Raw genomic sequence first — 18,211 nt, forward strand, 5'->3', positions numbered from 1 at the left:
CTCAGTTTCGCCTGGTCCTGCATATCTGATGAACTGTCGAGCAGCACGTAGGGCACATATTTAATAAACATCTCTTGATTTTCTTTGCCAAAATGTCTTAAATGATCGTGTACTACTAACAGCTGCGACCTCTTTTATAACCACACTGCAATAAAATAGTTGATAATTAAAATATTTACAATGATAAATGTGCAATGAATCGAAAATAAATTGACTTGATCATGTTCAAAGCGTCTTCAACCAACAACATTGTAAACATCTTCCTTTTTTAAAAGTTTTGTGTACAACAGAATTTGCGTCAATGTCAACTGTCCGGATACTGCCCGTCTAGGAAATACCGCTACAAAACTTATGAGAATAGCAAAAAGTTTATGAAATATAGTTTCGTTCCGCCGATAAAGGCGAGGAAAGTTGATATTAACAGTAATAATATCAACTTTCTGCGTATATATCATTCTGCATTATTTATGAGCTATTCAACTCTTGAGCAAGTCAGTTGGAAGTTATGGAATTAATTAGATGTTTCATCTTCTGTAGAGTTGTTACGAGTTACACGGGTCTGAAGTGGAATTTCGCAGATTGATAGAAATGATAGGGTTCTAAAGATCACTATACGGGCCTAGGTTTTTAACACAGTTGAAGGTAAAATGTTTACAATTTTAAGGTTAAGCTGTCCTTTTAAGTTCAATGTACACTGAGTTGACAGTAAACCATTTTCAATTAAAAGAAAACTGGTTAAGTAGTCAAGTGCTATTATGATTGGAACTGGACTGGACTTGAAGTAAATTCATATTTTTTATCATTAATTTGAATAAAATAAAAACTTTTCCATTTTTTGTGCGTCAACGGAAAAGTTTTGATTGCGAGTTTTAAGATAGTGGCATTAACGGCTGTGTCGTTTTGCTATATAGGTTTTAACTTAGAAGATTGAGTCTTTTACTGCACCAAGGGGTCGCAGATCTGAGTATTTCAAACTTTATTTAGACCAGAAACCAACTAAAACCAACCAACTTATTTGCCTACTGAATCTAGAATTTTTAGCCTTAATAGCAGATTTGGGACCCAGGCTATATTGTGCCCTACCTAAAGCCTTTTCTCATCTAAAAATAATAGTTATTGTAGTATACAGCCTTTGTTTTTTTCCTCATAATATCTATAGCAGGCGTGCAATTTATTGTCGTAACATACTTTGGCCGTGATGGCTTGAAAATCTAAAGAAACCACGAAAGTTCTTTTTTTGAATTATGTAAACTGTATATAATCGTTTAAATCGTTTAAATTTCATTTCTTCAGTTCAACATGCAAGGAGCAAAATATAAGATGCTATTTTTCATGTAAGCACCTATCTAGGTGGGTCTACCGATTTATTCAAGGTTTCTTAGCAGATATGCGATGTTTAATTTCGTAGGCGACTGAAATTATGTGGACCATAGTAATTAAGCATGCAAGCCTTATTAAGTTGAAATAATTTAAACTTGAATGATGTTTTTTTTTAATAAGACCTAACAGGGAAAAATGTGAAATTTTAATGGCTAAAATTTTTTAATTTTGAAACCGTAATGTCTGCTCTTGTTAATATTTTATTTAGCTTTAAGATGTTGAAAAATAAGAACTAACATGCACACTACATCTGCATTCCCGTAAGGATTCATCATAACAGTCAAACGAGAAACCAATGCTTCCACACTTTTTAAACAGCGTAACTTGTTGGTGAGCCTCGGAATGAGGCTATACCAACGAGAGTTGAACCCTATAGGGCTCGAAGAAGCGAAGACATCGTCAGTCCGAGGGTGCATGATGTGTTGCTGAACCTCGGCGACAATTATTGTGACGAGGTTCCGGATGGTGACGGATGACGTCAGAAGTCCTTTCTGGCGAAGACGCTGCGCAGCTTCCACTGCTGTTTGTAACTGTTTCGTAAATAAGTCTGCGCTTGCTAGCTAATCGTAGTAGGTATTTGACGATTGACCGCAGATTTATGATAAATCTTATTAATCAAATGCAATAGATGTGTGTTGCGATTTGTGGAGGCATCTACTCCAAGGATTGATCCAATGCGTTCGGAATTTTTTAAAATAGTAAAATTTTGCATCAGCACTTAAAACTACTTCATGCATCCTCAATTCCACAGCATATTGTTGTGGTACAGCTGGGCACGGGCTCTATTCTCTCTTAGGATAGAGGAATTTAGAGCTTAGATCCAAGCTGCTCTAATGCATTCTTGTTGTGGAAAAGTTCAGAAAAAGAACCCAGTTGTGGAACTGTGGAACATACTACCCTATGATCCGCGCAAGTCGCACTTGTTAAGCACTGAATCATTGAGGCAGAGGCAGACATATAAATAATATTATACAGTCCACTTACATTAAAATTGACACGTCCGCTAGCTCCTTGCCAAATTACAGCCCCGATACTCTAGAAATTCACTACCGATATCATTAATTAATTGTTTTATAATCAACCTAATTTAAAATATCATTCTTATTAGTCGATAGGTACTTACTTCTGATTGATGCATTTGTGTTCAATGCAAAGCAAATAATAAAGACACGTAAAATAAAATACCTGGATAATCAGACATATTTGCAATAACCCGAGTTAGAATGTGTGTCTATATAAAACGTACTTACTTACCTATAAGATGTATCACGTATAAACTAGATGCATCGCCACACACAAAATGTGATTTGTACTTCGTATTTATCGTCATTAGGGCAAAGGTCCAGCTCCAGCTCAGAGAACAAGCTCAGAATTTTAAGTAACAATTATTATCTGGTGTTATTGAACTAAACTGCCATGGCTGTACATTTTTTCCGAAGTGAGGAAAAATGAAGATCTAACTACCCATTCAAAAATTAGTCTCGCTTCCAGTAAATATTTCGTAACCAGTGCCCGTAGATACCATTGCCTCTAGCATAGTAGTTGAAAGTGGTGTACTTGCATTTGTTAATATTAACCATTAAGCAACCATAGCTTCTCACTACTTATAAATCCGTCGGCTGATTGGTCCAAGGCCGTGGGTTCGATTCCCACTTCTGGAAAATGTTTCGTGTGATGAGCATGAATGTTTTCAGTGTCCGAGTGTGTATATGTATATTATTCATAAAAATATTCATCAGTCATCATCATCAGTTCCCATAACACAAGCTACGCTTGCTTTGGGGCTTGATGGCGATGTGTGTATTGTCGTAGTATATTTAATTATTTAATCTTCCGTTTACCTATGAAGCTAATAGCAAGGAAGTAAAATAAGTTTTTTGCAATCACGGAACAGTGAACACGGACGTGTTACGGCCATGACTTTTATTTTTAAAACGTTTACAAAGACTGATAACGTAAAGTAAAAGAAGTCGATGTCCCCATTTCGAGATAAGATGTCTAGGCCGCGTTTTCGCCGGATAGCTTGAGATTTCACTTGTGTATCTAGCCTGAGCTGTCTGTATGTTAATGATATAGACAGCTCAGGCTAGAAACACAAGTGAAGTACACAGTAAATCAATTTTAGAGTACATTCTTGTTTTATTTAGAAGTAAAGAAAATTGTTACAGCATCTGGTCTAGCAACAAAACTGAATATTCTACGCAAGGTGGTGGTGAAACGGCGAACGCTGCGCAAATGTCCCTCATGAAATTACTTCCATCGTTCTCTTTGCCGTTTATGAGGATATAAGGCACATATGAGAAATTTGCCTTCTTACTTTCCTCTCCATAATATTCTAGAAGTTCCGTCCCTCTGTCGCCCTTAGCACAGGCTTTTATTGGTGTTGAATCGATACCTAATGATGCCGCACACTAAAAGTAACAAACAATAAACGATTAGGTATCATAAAATATTATCGAGAGCTCTCTGTTATTTGATTATAGACGTTTTTGACCACGAGCGAGGAAACGGACACTATAGCATATACAGGTATGGATAATATGGAAACAAGGTAGATACTATAGAACACCACCCATAAAAGGCATAACTAAAATATAATTTCTACTTACCCTGTCAGCAGCTGCATCATCGGAGCCACGGTTTTCCCCACCCATCATGCAGGAATTGTACGCGACAGATTCGGTGATATTATTCAGGTTGTCTATAGCACAAGCGTGTAATTTATTCCCGTAACATTCTGGTGGGCCGTGTTGACATTCAAATTCTATTACTCCGTTTTCATTGATAGTCTGTATAAAATAAAATAACGGAATCCTTGAGTACTTTAAGAGATAAAGTTGGAGTTAGTTGTTTAAGAGGTGAGGTTCCATATTTTATGGAATAAGAAAAGAACCTGCCGGGAGGGCGCTGAGTTGCGGTTGAGTGGACTAGAGCTCCAGCGACCTTGTCTCCACACAGATAAATTGGTACAAAGTTGCCCGTTGGGATTTTAGTCGGTAAGTGTTTGAAATAAACACTGCGCCTCTCCGTGGCGCAGTGGTATTGTAGTGTTAACGACTATTTACCGACGGAAAAATAACAGCAGGGAAAGAATTAATTCTCCCGGTTCCCGGTTTTTTTCAAGTAAAGTATGATATACCTATATCTCAATGTGTAATTGCCTTCTTTACTTCTAAGTTTTAATAAGTACTTTACCTTAGTATAGCATACGTATCGAAAATAAAAATGTTTACTTACTTTTGCATTCCCATAAGGATACGTATGGAAATCCACGTACTGACTTAATTTCTGGACAGCATCATTAAATTGTTCTTTGTCAAACTGTATACAGTCAGGACATAAAGACTCGTAATAAAGTTTCACGTCCACTTCGTCAACATTGTTTGCATTAATCTGAAAAAAAAGATAAGTGCGTTATTTTTAAATTAATTTTTCTACAGCATAAACTCAAATGATCTTGATTATGCTTGAAGAAACTAGAATAGTTTCTTGAAGCATAGTCACTTCTTCTTTTCTTCTTACCTCAAGAAACCCTTAAGTTAAGTTAAGTTTATTAGATTAACTTATTTAAGTTTATTCAAAATGAACACTCCACAAGCAAAGTCCACACGCAATGTCAATAAAAATACTTAATCACCTGCCATATTTTATAAGGAACACCAAAAATGAAAATAAACACATAGTTGAGCAAAGCTTTTCTATAATGAATGTGTTAAAAAGTGCATAACTTTAAAACCGTTAAATTAAACTATTCCTACGGGATTCTTTTACGCTATAAGCAAACGGGGATGAAGGACGCGGACAACGACTAGCTTAAATTTAAATGATCTCTTTAGTTAGCTGTTGAAGGTAGAGAGTAGAGTAACATCAAACACAAATACTTGACGTTGCAAAAGTGCGTAAAAAGTAGGTGCCTACTTGAAATAAATGAATTTTGAATATTAACATTCGGATTTCGAGGTGGATTCCAAGTGAACCAATACATAATAACAAAAATTAGCCCGTTGATTTTTGAGGCGGAGTTATATATGTCGCTGTTTAATTACTGCCAGGTATGGTATAGAATAAATGGTTTCATAGGCTTCACAAATCCTTGCTAAAGCCAATTAGTTACATACTTAGTTGCTACTAATTTTAATAAATTCGCTGCAAATAAAAGATAGCCAAACATGTCCTTCCTTAGAGGTACGAAATTGAAGTTTCTTATTTACCATCATTAAAGTGACGAGATTAAAGATTTTATTAAATTTTCGAAGTAGAGAATTAAATGCCCTTAAAATAAATTAAATTAATGAAGTACTAACTAAACAAGTTCAAGTAACTACTTAAGTAAGTACTTCAATAGATAAAACTGTAATAGTTTTGATAGAAGTAACTGTTATTTTAACGAATTATTGTTACTAATATCCACCATTATTAACTTTCTGGCTACACTACGTTTACCATTTGTACTATTGGTATAAATGAAAATATAGCTATATCGTCGAAGATAACTAAATAAAACATATGTGTTTTAAGCGTATGTATGTGAGTATTTATCAAAGTACAAAATAAATATATGCAAATAAATACTCGCTCACCTGATTATTTATCCAATATGTGTCCCAGTCTGAACATTTTTCTGGTATTCCGTTCTCACTTAAGTCGTTTGGTTCTCTTACTTCTATGCAAGTATTAACAAAATTAAAAACAAATTAAACTGAAATAAACATTTCCAATTACTTCATATAATATATTTACCATTTTGTGATTGAGTGTAAACATTACGAAAAACGCTAAAGAGAACAAATATAACAAAATGTTTGAGATCAAACATGATTCGACGACCTTATGTTTAGAATATTTCTCCAATACTGTGTTCATCGAATATGCGTCACTATTAACTGCTCTACATACAGTAGCGCATTCGATAATATTAAGTAAATAAACGAATAATGAACTGTGAACAGAAAAGTAATGTTTTGAATGAAACATCTGAGTTAAGTTTAAATTTATTTAAACTTTAAACAATCAAAACGTACTTAATAGAAAATAAAGGCTTACGAACAGAATCATCAAGAATTATTGGCAGTTAACCAAGTTAACCAATTTCGCTTAGCATCTCGTTGATTTTTAGTGACTATTATATTATTCTCTGCCAGCATGACTACTGTACATTGTGCATTGGTCGTTATCGTCATCTAAACCAACGGAGTCCACTGATGAACATGGTCAGTGGCGGGAGGCTTTAACCGTGGCTATTTACCACGTGGATTACGGGAACATTATCCCGTACAATGTCGAGTAGAAATCAAATAGGTGTATTGATTTAATTGAACTGCCACAGCCTACTTAACAGGTAAACTCGCACAGTATTAGACTTCATCATCACCACCGGGTGAGATTGTAATCGAGGGTTAACTTGTACTGGAATAAAAAAAGGTATCTTTGGATATTTCTGATCTCTACAATCGCGCCGCTTGTGTCCAACTGCGTTTTGTCCACAAAGTAAAGGGGTTTAGATACTAGGTATGGCGGTTTCCGATACGGGTTAGCCACTGAAAGTAAATTGGTCTTCCGAGCTTTGTGCCCCACCCATAACCAATTTCGCTTAGCATCTCGTTGATTTTTAGTGACATTGATGAAATAAAAGCTAAACTAATTATTATAAATGTCATTCTCGTGTTGAATGGTAATAATAATGCTGGCTGCATTTCCGCACTGAACAGCTAAGTTGATCGTTAGACCGAAACCAGATAGTGTAGACATGACCTGATTCGATTTCAGAACGTTGCTAACTCCGTCACATTCCCAGATATTTGTAATTGCCTATATAAATTTCACATAACAAAAATAATTAGTAATTCCTACATAATTAAGTGGTAGTTGTATATTTTGTAGTAGGTACATTAGTGTTAGGTTAGTAAATAGGTAAGAAAAGCTTACTGAAAATTTGCGCTACAGGTAACATTGAAAATATCCAAAATTTAAAGTTGTATTATATGTACCATAAATTAGCTTTTAATGCAGAACCCAATAGAATAAAACATTATATCTTCTACTATAATGGGAGAGGTTTAGGCTGTATGCCTCACCGACATTTGAGGACGTTATGGAGAACTCTCAGGTATGCGGGTTTCCTCACGATGTTTTGACCTTGACAACAAAAAAACGCACATAACTCCAAATATTAGACGTGCGTGCCGGGGACTGAATTCTGTCCCCCTGTAAGATAAGTAGGAGCCCAGCTCACTATGCTTAATGAAAGAGATTATTAAATAATTTTGAATTTGAGATTTGCGCAAACACGCTATCAGAGATTTTCAATGTATTGTAATAGTAAAAGAATTTATCTTTACTACTTACCATTCTACCTACCTTACTTATAGTAAATTATAACGAAAAAAAGCTAATGTCGGTTTTGTTTTTATTATTTGGTAAACTTCCTTCGTCTTGGGTTTTGTATAGAATTTTTATTGAAAACTAAATAACTCATGTTTTCCTTTAGAAACTTGTTTTTCGTAACAGGTGTGGGGGTCCCACGCCATTCGAGTATTACTTGCTTGTTGCGAGGGTTTCCCGATTCCCGTTAAATATTAACACGATATCGGCCGCCCTGTCTAATGACGACTTCAATGTCGATATTTTGCCTTTGCCTTCGTCTATTCTCGTTCATTCTCATACATTAAAATTACCGTGTACAAGTGTAAAAAATATTAAGGAATTATGAATTATTAATGAAAATTTGAAAATCTGGACTTTAGGCAGGGGGAAGGAAGTATTTAAGGTACCCCAAAATTTTATTGATGGATAAAGTGTGGTAATTTCCTATACTATACTATATTACTAGCATTAAAAGGTAAATATGTTATGATTTTAGAATAATTATATTAGATAACTAGTGTTTTCCATAATATTTCTTCTTCCAGTATAACGACCCCGTATCCCACAATATGAGTCGATGGAATCTCTTATGGGATGGAAATGAGCTAGCAATCGACTAAAAGCATTTCAACTGAAACGCATAATATAATTGTCGTACAGGCGACACGTTTTGTATAGAATTTCGTAATACAAATAACACTCCTAATTTTATTTAGTATATTGTTACATAGTTTTTTATACATCGTAATATATAAACGGTAGGTAATTTTATACTTAATTTCTTTACAAAAACAACTAAATTACATTTTGGGTACGTATTTAAAGAGATCCAACCCAATAAATTCACAAATTCTTTTGAAAACCCAACTATTATAACATAGATGAGTATAATATCATAAAAAAAGATGTAGGTACTTTTAAAATAAATTGTTTTAATTAGGTGAGATACTAAGCTCTGTTCACTTAGTTATTAGTAAGCATAATATAAATTGTTACAATCAGAATGGCTTAGATCATATATGAAAAATAGTATTGTTAAGAACACCTTATTAAGATGGCGCGATATTAATAATTAATAATAAATAAATATTATAGTAATAAATACAATTCTTTAGCTCGAGCTTTTGGCAGAAGGTTCGTAAAACAAAAACCAGAAGTACAGGATTTGCGTCTCTAAAATGGTGAGATTAGGTCCACTTTACTTTGACGATACAGAGTTTATTACTCGAAAACGACTCCTCAATTCATCGTCATCATTCCCATATCAACCCATTACCGGCCCACTACCAAACACGGGTGAGGAGACCCTCGCCCTGTAGTGGGCACACACAGTAAGAAGGGATTAAGAACCTAAACCAGCACCAGTGCGGATTGGTGGACTCCAAACAGCTTTGAAAACATTATGGGGGACTCTAAGGCATGCAGTTTTCCTCACGATGCTTTCCTTCATTTAGAAGCAATATTTTAAAGTTTTAGGAGAGTTTTAGGAAAGAAAAGTTTTAGTTTAGTGCTATGATTCGAGGGAAAAGGCCTCCGAAAGTGAAGTCGAACTCCTACCCACTGGGCTATCGCCGCTTCTACTGCAGGCGAGCTAATCTTTGACTAAGGCTACAGGGCGCATTGTAGCCCTCGTAGCTTTTTATTTCCAGTAATCATATAATGCTTCGTCAACATATGTGTAGGTAGACGGTAAAACATATTGAAGCGTGTGACCCTTTTAGCATGAAAAATACAAAAGACAATTTTCCCTAGCAGGCGCTTCTATATTCTGTAATGAAAGGAGCGTCCCAGACCTTTGACGCTCTATGAAAAATTCAAGTACCACAGCGATGTTCAAAGTACACGTAGTATCTGCGATTTATTGCACTTCGAACTGAGTCTGAAGAATGAACGTTTTAACGCGATTCTAAAAGTTAAAACCGCGACAGCCGACACCCTCCAATGTTTTATGCATGACATTCGTGATTCGTTATAAAGCTCTCGAACAAGTCTAACCTTTTTTAATTGTATATTTATACTATAGAAAAAAATTGCGGATAATGCTTATAACACTGCTAGGTCTGATAAATAAATAATCGATTGATTTCTAACCAATTTCCTTCAAAAAGGAGGAGGTTATCAATTGAGTTTGTTTTTTTCTCAAGCATAACTCTGTCATTTATAGAGGAATTATATATAATTTTTATATTTTATATATAGTTTATTCCAAAACTGTTCCACTTAAATTTCATATGGATCTGATGAAGAGTTTCGCAGCCAGTTTTGCAACTATTTCTAAATATATTTTAAGAAGTAATTGTTTCCGACTGAAAGGTATTATATGTTTTCGCAGAGTTCTCGAGTTCTGCAGCAGGTCAGATCTCCGCTCCCACGCTGCGTGACCGCAGAGCTCAACTGTGACCTGAGCTGATGGCGACGGTCTGAGACACGCGGATTCCACCGATTTGAATGCAGGGCGATGACTGCAATAGGTTTCTTTTTTTTTTTACAATGTCACCAGCCTCGTCCTTATTATCGGCCTAATAACGACTTACGATTGGTTGCGGGTCTGTTGGGGCACGTAGTATTAAAGCTTGATTTATTCAAAAATGTTTTTGTTTATTGGTATTAAATATTTTATATAAGTAGTTTTTTTTTGTTAAAATGTTTTATGAGTTTTTTATAGGATTGTCAATGCAGTCTAAAATACATATTAGGTATAGTAGGTTTCTACGACGAATTTATGTAGTTTGATTTCGACCTAGCCTCGTTCCTGAATTCTAAACTACTTGGAAGTAGGTACATCTACGCTGTTATTACAAGGCAATCGTGGATATCAACTAGTATACACATAAATCTAACTGATTTAGATAGATGGTATTGCAATCTCAGAGGCTTTTATAGATAGCGCAAAGATATTGCCTTCATATTTTATTAAGGGGCTTATTCACGATCTCTATGCTATATGTTTAATATAGCAGAATTGGTTTTAGCGGATTTTAAGATCCACTGTACAAAAAACAACCAAGAATTTTTAACACATACTCAAACTTATGGGGGAAAGATGAAATTACTACAATAGACGGATTTTAAGCGTATTTAATATTTCAACATGCAATCGTAAATTATAGAGGTTTGAAAATGTCGTCGAGCGTCAGTTGACGCCACTGAAGATCGATCCTGGTTGGTAGGAAGTTTAGTGTACTTAGTGATTACAGCGCTAGGTGTTGAAGTAATTGTAGCGGAACTTCTGAAAACCGATACTTACCTAAAGTGCTTTAGCGATTATGAATTATCTCATTCACTCCCGTGGCACAAAAGCGTGTTGTTTTTCATAAACGTTGATATAACTCTCCCATGCTAGAGAGTTACAGACCTATCTCGCTGTTGAGCCATATCTACAAGTTGAGGCGTAACGATTCATCTAGCTCCTGGGTTTGACGACTATCATCAAGCCATATCCTGTAAGAGATGCCTAAGATTACCATTAAACCAGAATAAGCCAAATTCCGAAATAGCCCCGAATCGCAATTCGAATGTTATGTTCAAATTTTGCAATTGATTTCATAAATTTTCGATGGGAATGTCTTGAAACTTTCAACATAACTCAGAATTAATGAGTATTAGATAAATAAATAAATAATATATATACTACGACAATACTCATCACCATCTAGCCTCAAAGCGTAGCTGTAATGGGTACTAAGATGACTGATGAATATTTTTTATGAATAAAATACATAAATACTTATGATATGCAGATAAAAACCCAGACACTGAAGACATTCCTGTTCATTACACAAACATTTTCTTATGTTTGTTGCTTGCTTATGTGTATGAAACAATAATATTATTTAACTTTCTCCGTTCAGGATCATGAACAAGGCCCTTTAGGCTCGATAAATTGACAGAATATATCGGTGATCCCTCGCAGTGAATAAGAGAATACATATTTCTCTCCATAAAAACGATTCTTTTATCTTATTATTTATAAGGAGCCGTAAAATGAAAATAAAAATAAGACGCGTTATAATATTTAGTATTACATAATTTTGTATAACCACATCTGTACCAAATACTTAGGATAGTAATACTAGATAGGAAGCAGATTCTCCAGCTTACCTTTGTGGTAAACTTTGTCCGTTAAAATTACTTAGTTCTGGTAACAGGGTATCTATGGCTTGGCTTCCATAAAAACGATTCTTTTATTTTATTATTTATAAGGAGCCGTAAAATGAAAATAAAAATAAGACGCGTTATAATATTTAGTACTATTACATAATTTTATATAACCACATCTGTACCAAATACTTAGGATAGTAATACTAGATAGGAAGCAGATTCTCCAGCTTACCTTTGTGGTAAACTTTGTCCGTTGAAATTACTTAGTTCTGGTAACAGGGTATCTATGGCTTGGCTTAAACGTATATACTCGTAGGTGCCGCAGTATGATAAGTTTTGGAGTAGGGCTTAGTTATAATTAACTATAGCGTTTTTAGTGTCTCATGGTCATGGTTACCAATGATTACGACGATTTGTTTGTTTATTTGAACACGCTTGTCTCTGAAACTACTAGACGTTTTAAAAAAAGTAAACTAACTAAAGGAAAATATTTGTTTTTGGATTTATAAAAAGTCCACCTTCAGGGGAACTAAATAGGTGATGAAAATAAAATTCTTATTGCTATAAACTATTCACCTTAAAGTGACCGGTGGCTTAAACCCATGATCTATTGAAATTAACTTTTACACTTTAAAACATTGGAATTCTAACGAATATAATCTATTTTTAAGCAACTTGGATAAATAATCAAATGCTCACATTGGCAAATCGTTAAAGCATTTTAGCTTTATAACCCTAAAGACAAGTCGGCAGATGTGTATAAAAAAAAATTATAAAATATCGTAAGTCTGTAGGAATACCGCATAAGAAAGTTGGTTTCATTTTTAAACTAAGTATGTCTTAGTCTTAGATACTCGCATTTAAGGTGTTGTAGGCAACACACAACATTGCTTAAGATAAGTTTGTTGATATTCTAGTTGAAAAGACATACGTAAAAGACGAGGAACATAAAGGTTTTGATAAATGCCAAACAAAACTGTGTATTTGACCCAATTCCGACACGAAACCGATAGTAACTGCATTAGTTAATTTGCTTTGTAATTCGGAAATCGATAATTCTAATTTTGTTAGCTGGATCGTAAAATTTTAATAGAGTTTCCTATATATAGTAATTTACGTTTAGTTACAATGGTTATATCAGCTATAATTCCACGAAAAGGTCAGTTGATAATAAGAGTAGTAGGTAAACTATTTTCGAACAAAAATTTAAAGGTGGCGCAAAATCAACTCGGTATAAATCTATTTTTTAACTTCAAGTGTCAACGGTATATAGGTACGTAGCAACACCTACAAACATAGGGATATATCGATGCATTGTAAACAAACTAATCAGCTGACTTTCGTACTTACTCTTATTATTATAATTATTAAAATTATCTTCTTTATCAAACTCACAAAATTCAAAGTTTTTATTTATTGCAGAAATTACAAAAAAAATTTACCACGGTGGTTGTAAAATCTCTTTTACATCATTTTGCATAATAAGCAAGATGAAACCGTACTAGGTAACCGGGTTGGTCATTTGCGTTAGACAATGTTCTTGGAATGTGTATCTGATTGTTTGTTAGGCTGAATATTTACTGATCTTGATGCAATATGTTACAGAGATGTGTTACCTCTTGGAGACGGACATATGATACTTTGTATACCCATTCTGCATAGTTAAAAAACATCTATACGGCATATCAGCAAAATAGATAAGCTATATCAATTCAAAATGTTGTCAAGCATCCCGGAGATAGACATTGCATAATTTTGGGAAAGTAACTGTTCTTACGGGATTCAAGACAAACGCGGACGAATTCACGGCCAAGAAATAAAGTAATTGACATCTTAATGTTATGTTAACAATTATTATACTAACATATAAAACTTTTATTTTAACTGATTATATTAAGTATAAAATAGTAAGCATAACACTTACCTACTTATATCGTTTAGAAACGGATATCAGTTCAACCTATTGAAGAGCACAATTAATACAAATTGCACAAAGGGTTACCCCGGTTCACACCAGACAGTGTCACGAGTTCACGCCTGTGATCGCCAGAGGTCGACTACCTTTGGGTCTGACCTTTCTGCAGTCTGGAGCGTTACTCTCATCTCCAGTCTAGGGCATAGGGTTGCCGTCTTTCCTCGTAGAATAGGCAAAATTAAAGCAGTATCTTTCATTTGTCTAATATGACTGGAATCGCGAAGTTATTAAAAAAAGGATAGCTACTCGTAGTACTCAAGTTTATAGTCAAGCTTACAGTCAATGAAGTCCTGTAAATTTACTTCACTATTTAATGAAGTTAAACTCTATTCTAAAGTTTATAAAAAAACAAATTATTAGAAAATGACCCATTTTCTAATAATTTGCATTTGATTACAAACGTGACAATGGTGATACGTCAATCTTGAAGCTGTCAAATCTACATTAAGCTTATGATAGTATGCCGTTAAATCTTTCATTGAATCTATATAAAAGGACAGATTTACGCTAATGCGGATGCGACGTTTATTTACTTGACAACTAACGAACACATATGAAAGGCTTGCATGTTAGCTGCCAGAATTTTCTAAGGGTTGATGTTTATTCCCTGAGACATTATTGTTGGCAACCCTGTTACAAATGCATGCAAAATTGGATACTTATTTTCAGGGGTTACACTTTTCAGTTTTCATCATTCAGAAATGTTTATATTGATTTTAATGATTGCGATATTAAAATTTACTGTCAATATAAATAGATACAGTTATAGTTTATGGCTTTAGATCGATATATATTTGCAGAACGCTTGAAATATCAAGACTATTGTAGAAAGTATATGCTAGGAGCTTTCAGTTTCAAGAGTAAAATAGTATTCGTTACTGTGGAATTGATAGCAAATAAAAGAATATTTCTAGAATGATGGAGATCGTCTTAGGAACCGGAACACCGACGCTTCCTACAAGCGCATAGACATGTATGTATATTTCTATTTACATTCGTTTTAAAGTTTTTTTGATTGTGTAAGGTTTAAAGCTTATTAAATTTATGAAATAATGACGTGTTACTGAAGAGCTGCTCACATTGAGCCGAGGTCAAGTGGAGGGGTCGGTTCTAGTTATAAATGCATCGCCGGCAAACGCTGAGCTATCAAGATATTTAGCTCCCACATTTCTTGTGCACTTTAAACTTCTATTTTTAATATTTTGCACTTTAAGCTTTTACCTAGGGAACAGGGGTCAAGAGGCGTCGGTGCTTTAATTTTTTATGCACCACCTGTCTCGTTTGTGATGGGGTCATTTTATTAATGGTTAGTTCCTACTTGTTGTGCATTTTGCGACTATTTTTATTCTTCACTTGCGTGTGCTATATCCCTACTATCCTACTTCCTACTATCTGACTGATGTTCTAAATGTGAAAGTTTATGAAGATGAACGGAAGTTTGTTACTCGTTCACGAAAAAACTAATTAATGGATATTATATATCTTCATAACATATTACTACGAGGAAACAGAGAAAAATATAAATATATATCTAGTTTCTAACATCATATAACCTTATAACCAGAAGTTTGTGCACACACCACACAACACACGCACACACACACACATAAACACATCATCACTTAACCGTTAGAGAACTCAACACACCTTTGTAAAGTTTCGTTTGTTAAAGTGTACTAAATATTATCTCAATGATTCAATCTACGTTTGGGAAAGCACTGGCCCCCAAGATACGGGATTTACCAGTTTAGGAGTCAGGATTCCAAAGATTTATTGTACTGAGTTTTTCTAATAATTATTTTCTATCTCTATTCCTATATAATTTTTATAAGCGGTGATAGCCCAGTGGGTAGGACTTGGACTTTACTTTCAAAGGGCCGAGTTCGAATCTCAGCACCCACCTCTAAGTTTAGCAATAACCTTCTAAGTTATGTGAGCTTTAAGCAATTTTAATATCACTTGCTTCAACGGTGAAGAAAAACATCTCGAGGAAACCTACATGCCTGAGAGTTCTCCATAATTTTCTCAAGGATGTGGTGGAATGCATCAATCTGCAAGGGGGCCAGCGTGTTTTACTACTGCCTTAACCCCTTCTTATTATGGGGGGATACCCGTGTCCCGTAGTGCGCCGTTAATGGGTTGATGTTATGATGATAATGATGATGATACCTATATAATTTGATATAACCGTACACTTATACCCAATGCTTATAGAACGAATAACCCATTGGCTAAAAATAATTGTAATAAATCAAAATATTATAACAAAAAGTATAAAGTACAATAATTGTGCCATCTGAGAGGTATGTTTGTGTACGTGCTACATAAACCGTCGCAATTAAGTTTACATAATGTATGGTGTGATTGTTACTCTTTAAAAAAAACATTTGTTAATCTCACGGGAAATCAGAAAGTCTACGCAAAAGAACTCGCGGGCATCCGCTAAAATACTTTAGGTAAATGCGCAAGTTGATGCATGAAAGAAAGTTAACAAAATGGAGGATGGAAGGTTTTTCTGTGCATTATTCCAAGATCTAAGATAACATAGTAATATAATAAATGAATGCCATTTGTTTATTAAACAAAAACATGACACACATTTATTCACATTTATAGTAGTAAATCTAAAGCTTTGAGGACTTTTGTAACCGGCTATTACGGAGCAAATTAAAAACTCCTGTTTCAGGTTCGTTTTCGAATACAAAATCTATAAAGTATGCTTTATACAAGCTGCATTCCAACTTAAGCCTGTAGCAACGAGCGCCTAGGCCACGGCGTTCATCAGACCGAACTGCGCCAAGCCGTCTAGTCTACACCCTGTGCCCCGCCGCGGCCGTCTCCGCATAACTATCTTTCAGCATTTCATTTTCCGCTAAATGCAGCCGCAACGAACGTACAAGATCCCTCGTAATTTAGATTTTCATTGCACAACAAATTATTTTCGCTTTGCCTTATTTCATTCGCCATTTCGTTGGTATAATGGTTTTCAGATTATCTTTCATAATATTGACATCTTCATATCGGCTTGTGATTACTAAAGAATGCACCGAACGCGTCCGTACGTCTGATTTGACTCGTAACGATATCGTAGTCTTACCTACAGTTTAGTCATCATCCCAATGCCTGGCCTCCTCTCTAAGAATTAAGAGAAAAGTATTATAAGAGCTTGGACCCGCTACGTTGATTTATTTGATTATAACCTCTTGTTAGCTATAATAACCGAGATCGAAGGCTTTATGTATACTCGATAGTACGGAGCTATAGACACAAGCATAGGAATCGAACCCTTGATTATGAATTGACAAATATTGCGAGGCTGTTACATCGTTACCTTCTTTAGCCTCCTTACTACCACAGTTTACCATTATTTTTTATTATAATATTGTTGACGTTTCTTTTTGAATTGTAATCCTTATTTACGTCAAAGTCTGTAAAAAAACCACTACCATCTTACAATAATAGGTACTGCTTTAAGCTAAACTTTAAGCCCCACTTCAGTTTCCATTTAAATCAGTATTATTTTAAGATAACAGTTTTATATGGCATACATAAAATAAATATTAATATTCTTAAAAAAAAAGCGTCAATACGATATTTAAAGAAAACTACTTTAAGGGATGTTCGTATCGGTTGGCTTTAAATGTAGGAAAGATAAAGAAAATGATATCTACGAAACTTGAGATGAAATCTTTCAAATTACACATGACTACTCCTTGAAACTTTTTTCATTTGTAAGGTGGAACTTCTGAAAATTGCTTGCAGTCACTCCATAATACATTCGAACTTTTCGTTTTCCAAGAATAGGAAATGATGTTAAAGTTTATAGAGTTAAACTAATATGGCGTCTTACTACCAGTTTTTATTTGAAAATAAACAGCGTTTATTTAAAGACTTTAGACATTAGAAAAAATAGTAGATGTTTTGTGTGTTATCCAAAGCCAATGATTTCTATAATATAAATATTCTACGACAATACACACATCGCCATCTAGCCCCTTAAGAAAGCGTAACTTGTGTTATGGGTACTAAGATAGCTTATAAATATATATAATATACAGATAAACACCCAGACACCGGAAAACATTCATGTTCATCAAACAATCATTTTCCAGTTGTGGGAATCGAACCCACGGCCTTGGACTCAGAAAGTAGGCTCATAAATTACCTACAAAAAATCTTTGTAATGGCTTTTGTTCTAGGGAGGGTTAATTAAATTCGTCCGTGAGTGAATATACGTTTATCTGAAATAATCAAAGTTCCTTTTAATGCTACACATACACGTTAACAGTCCTTCCCTTAAGCAAGCTCTCGCAGCTCTATATTAACCCCTCAGCACCCTGGACGGTCTTTTTTATCTTCAGCTCCCAGGATCTATTTATTCTGCGTTTAAGC

The 18,211-nt window shown here is 34.7% G+C and overlaps 1 protein-coding gene across 1 annotated transcript; it reads right to left on the minus strand.

Moving 5' to 3' along the window:
* Positions 1–3,504: 3,504 nt before the first annotated feature.
* On the minus strand, positions 3,505–6,232 carry LOC120631770 (GILT-like protein 2). The gene is made up of 5 exons (XM_039901452.1): positions 6,121–6,232; positions 5,961–6,043; positions 4,618–4,773; positions 3,990–4,169; positions 3,505–3,791 (listed from the first exon to the last, which is right to left on the minus strand). Exons 1-5 carry the CDS (start codon positions 6,194–6,196, stop codon positions 3,543–3,545), a joined length of 744 nt encoding a protein of 247 aa, XP_039757386.1. The 5' UTR covers positions 6,197–6,232; the 3' UTR covers positions 3,505–3,542.
* Positions 6,233–18,211: the final 11,979 nt, after the last annotated feature.

Source organism: Pararge aegeria, chromosome 2 (genome assembly GCF_905163445.1).
Source record: "Pararge aegeria chromosome 2, ilParAegt1.1, whole genome shotgun sequence".
In the NCBI taxonomy this organism is placed as follows: Eukaryota; Metazoa; Arthropoda; class Insecta; order Lepidoptera; family Nymphalidae; genus Pararge; species Pararge aegeria.

Coding starts and splice junctions, on each gene's coding strand:
- LOC120631770 (XM_039901452.1), bottom strand. CDS start 6,196: ATGTTTGATCTCAAACATTTTGTTATATTTGTTCTCTTTAGCGTTTTT. Junction 4,170..4,617: donor ATCCTTATGGGAATGCAAAA/GTAAGTAAACAT, acceptor TATTTTATACAG/ACTATCAATGAAAACGGAGT. Junction 3,792..3,989: donor ATGATGCAGCTGCTGACAGG/GTAAGTAGAAAT, acceptor TGTTACTTTTAG/TGTGCGGCATCATTAGGTAT.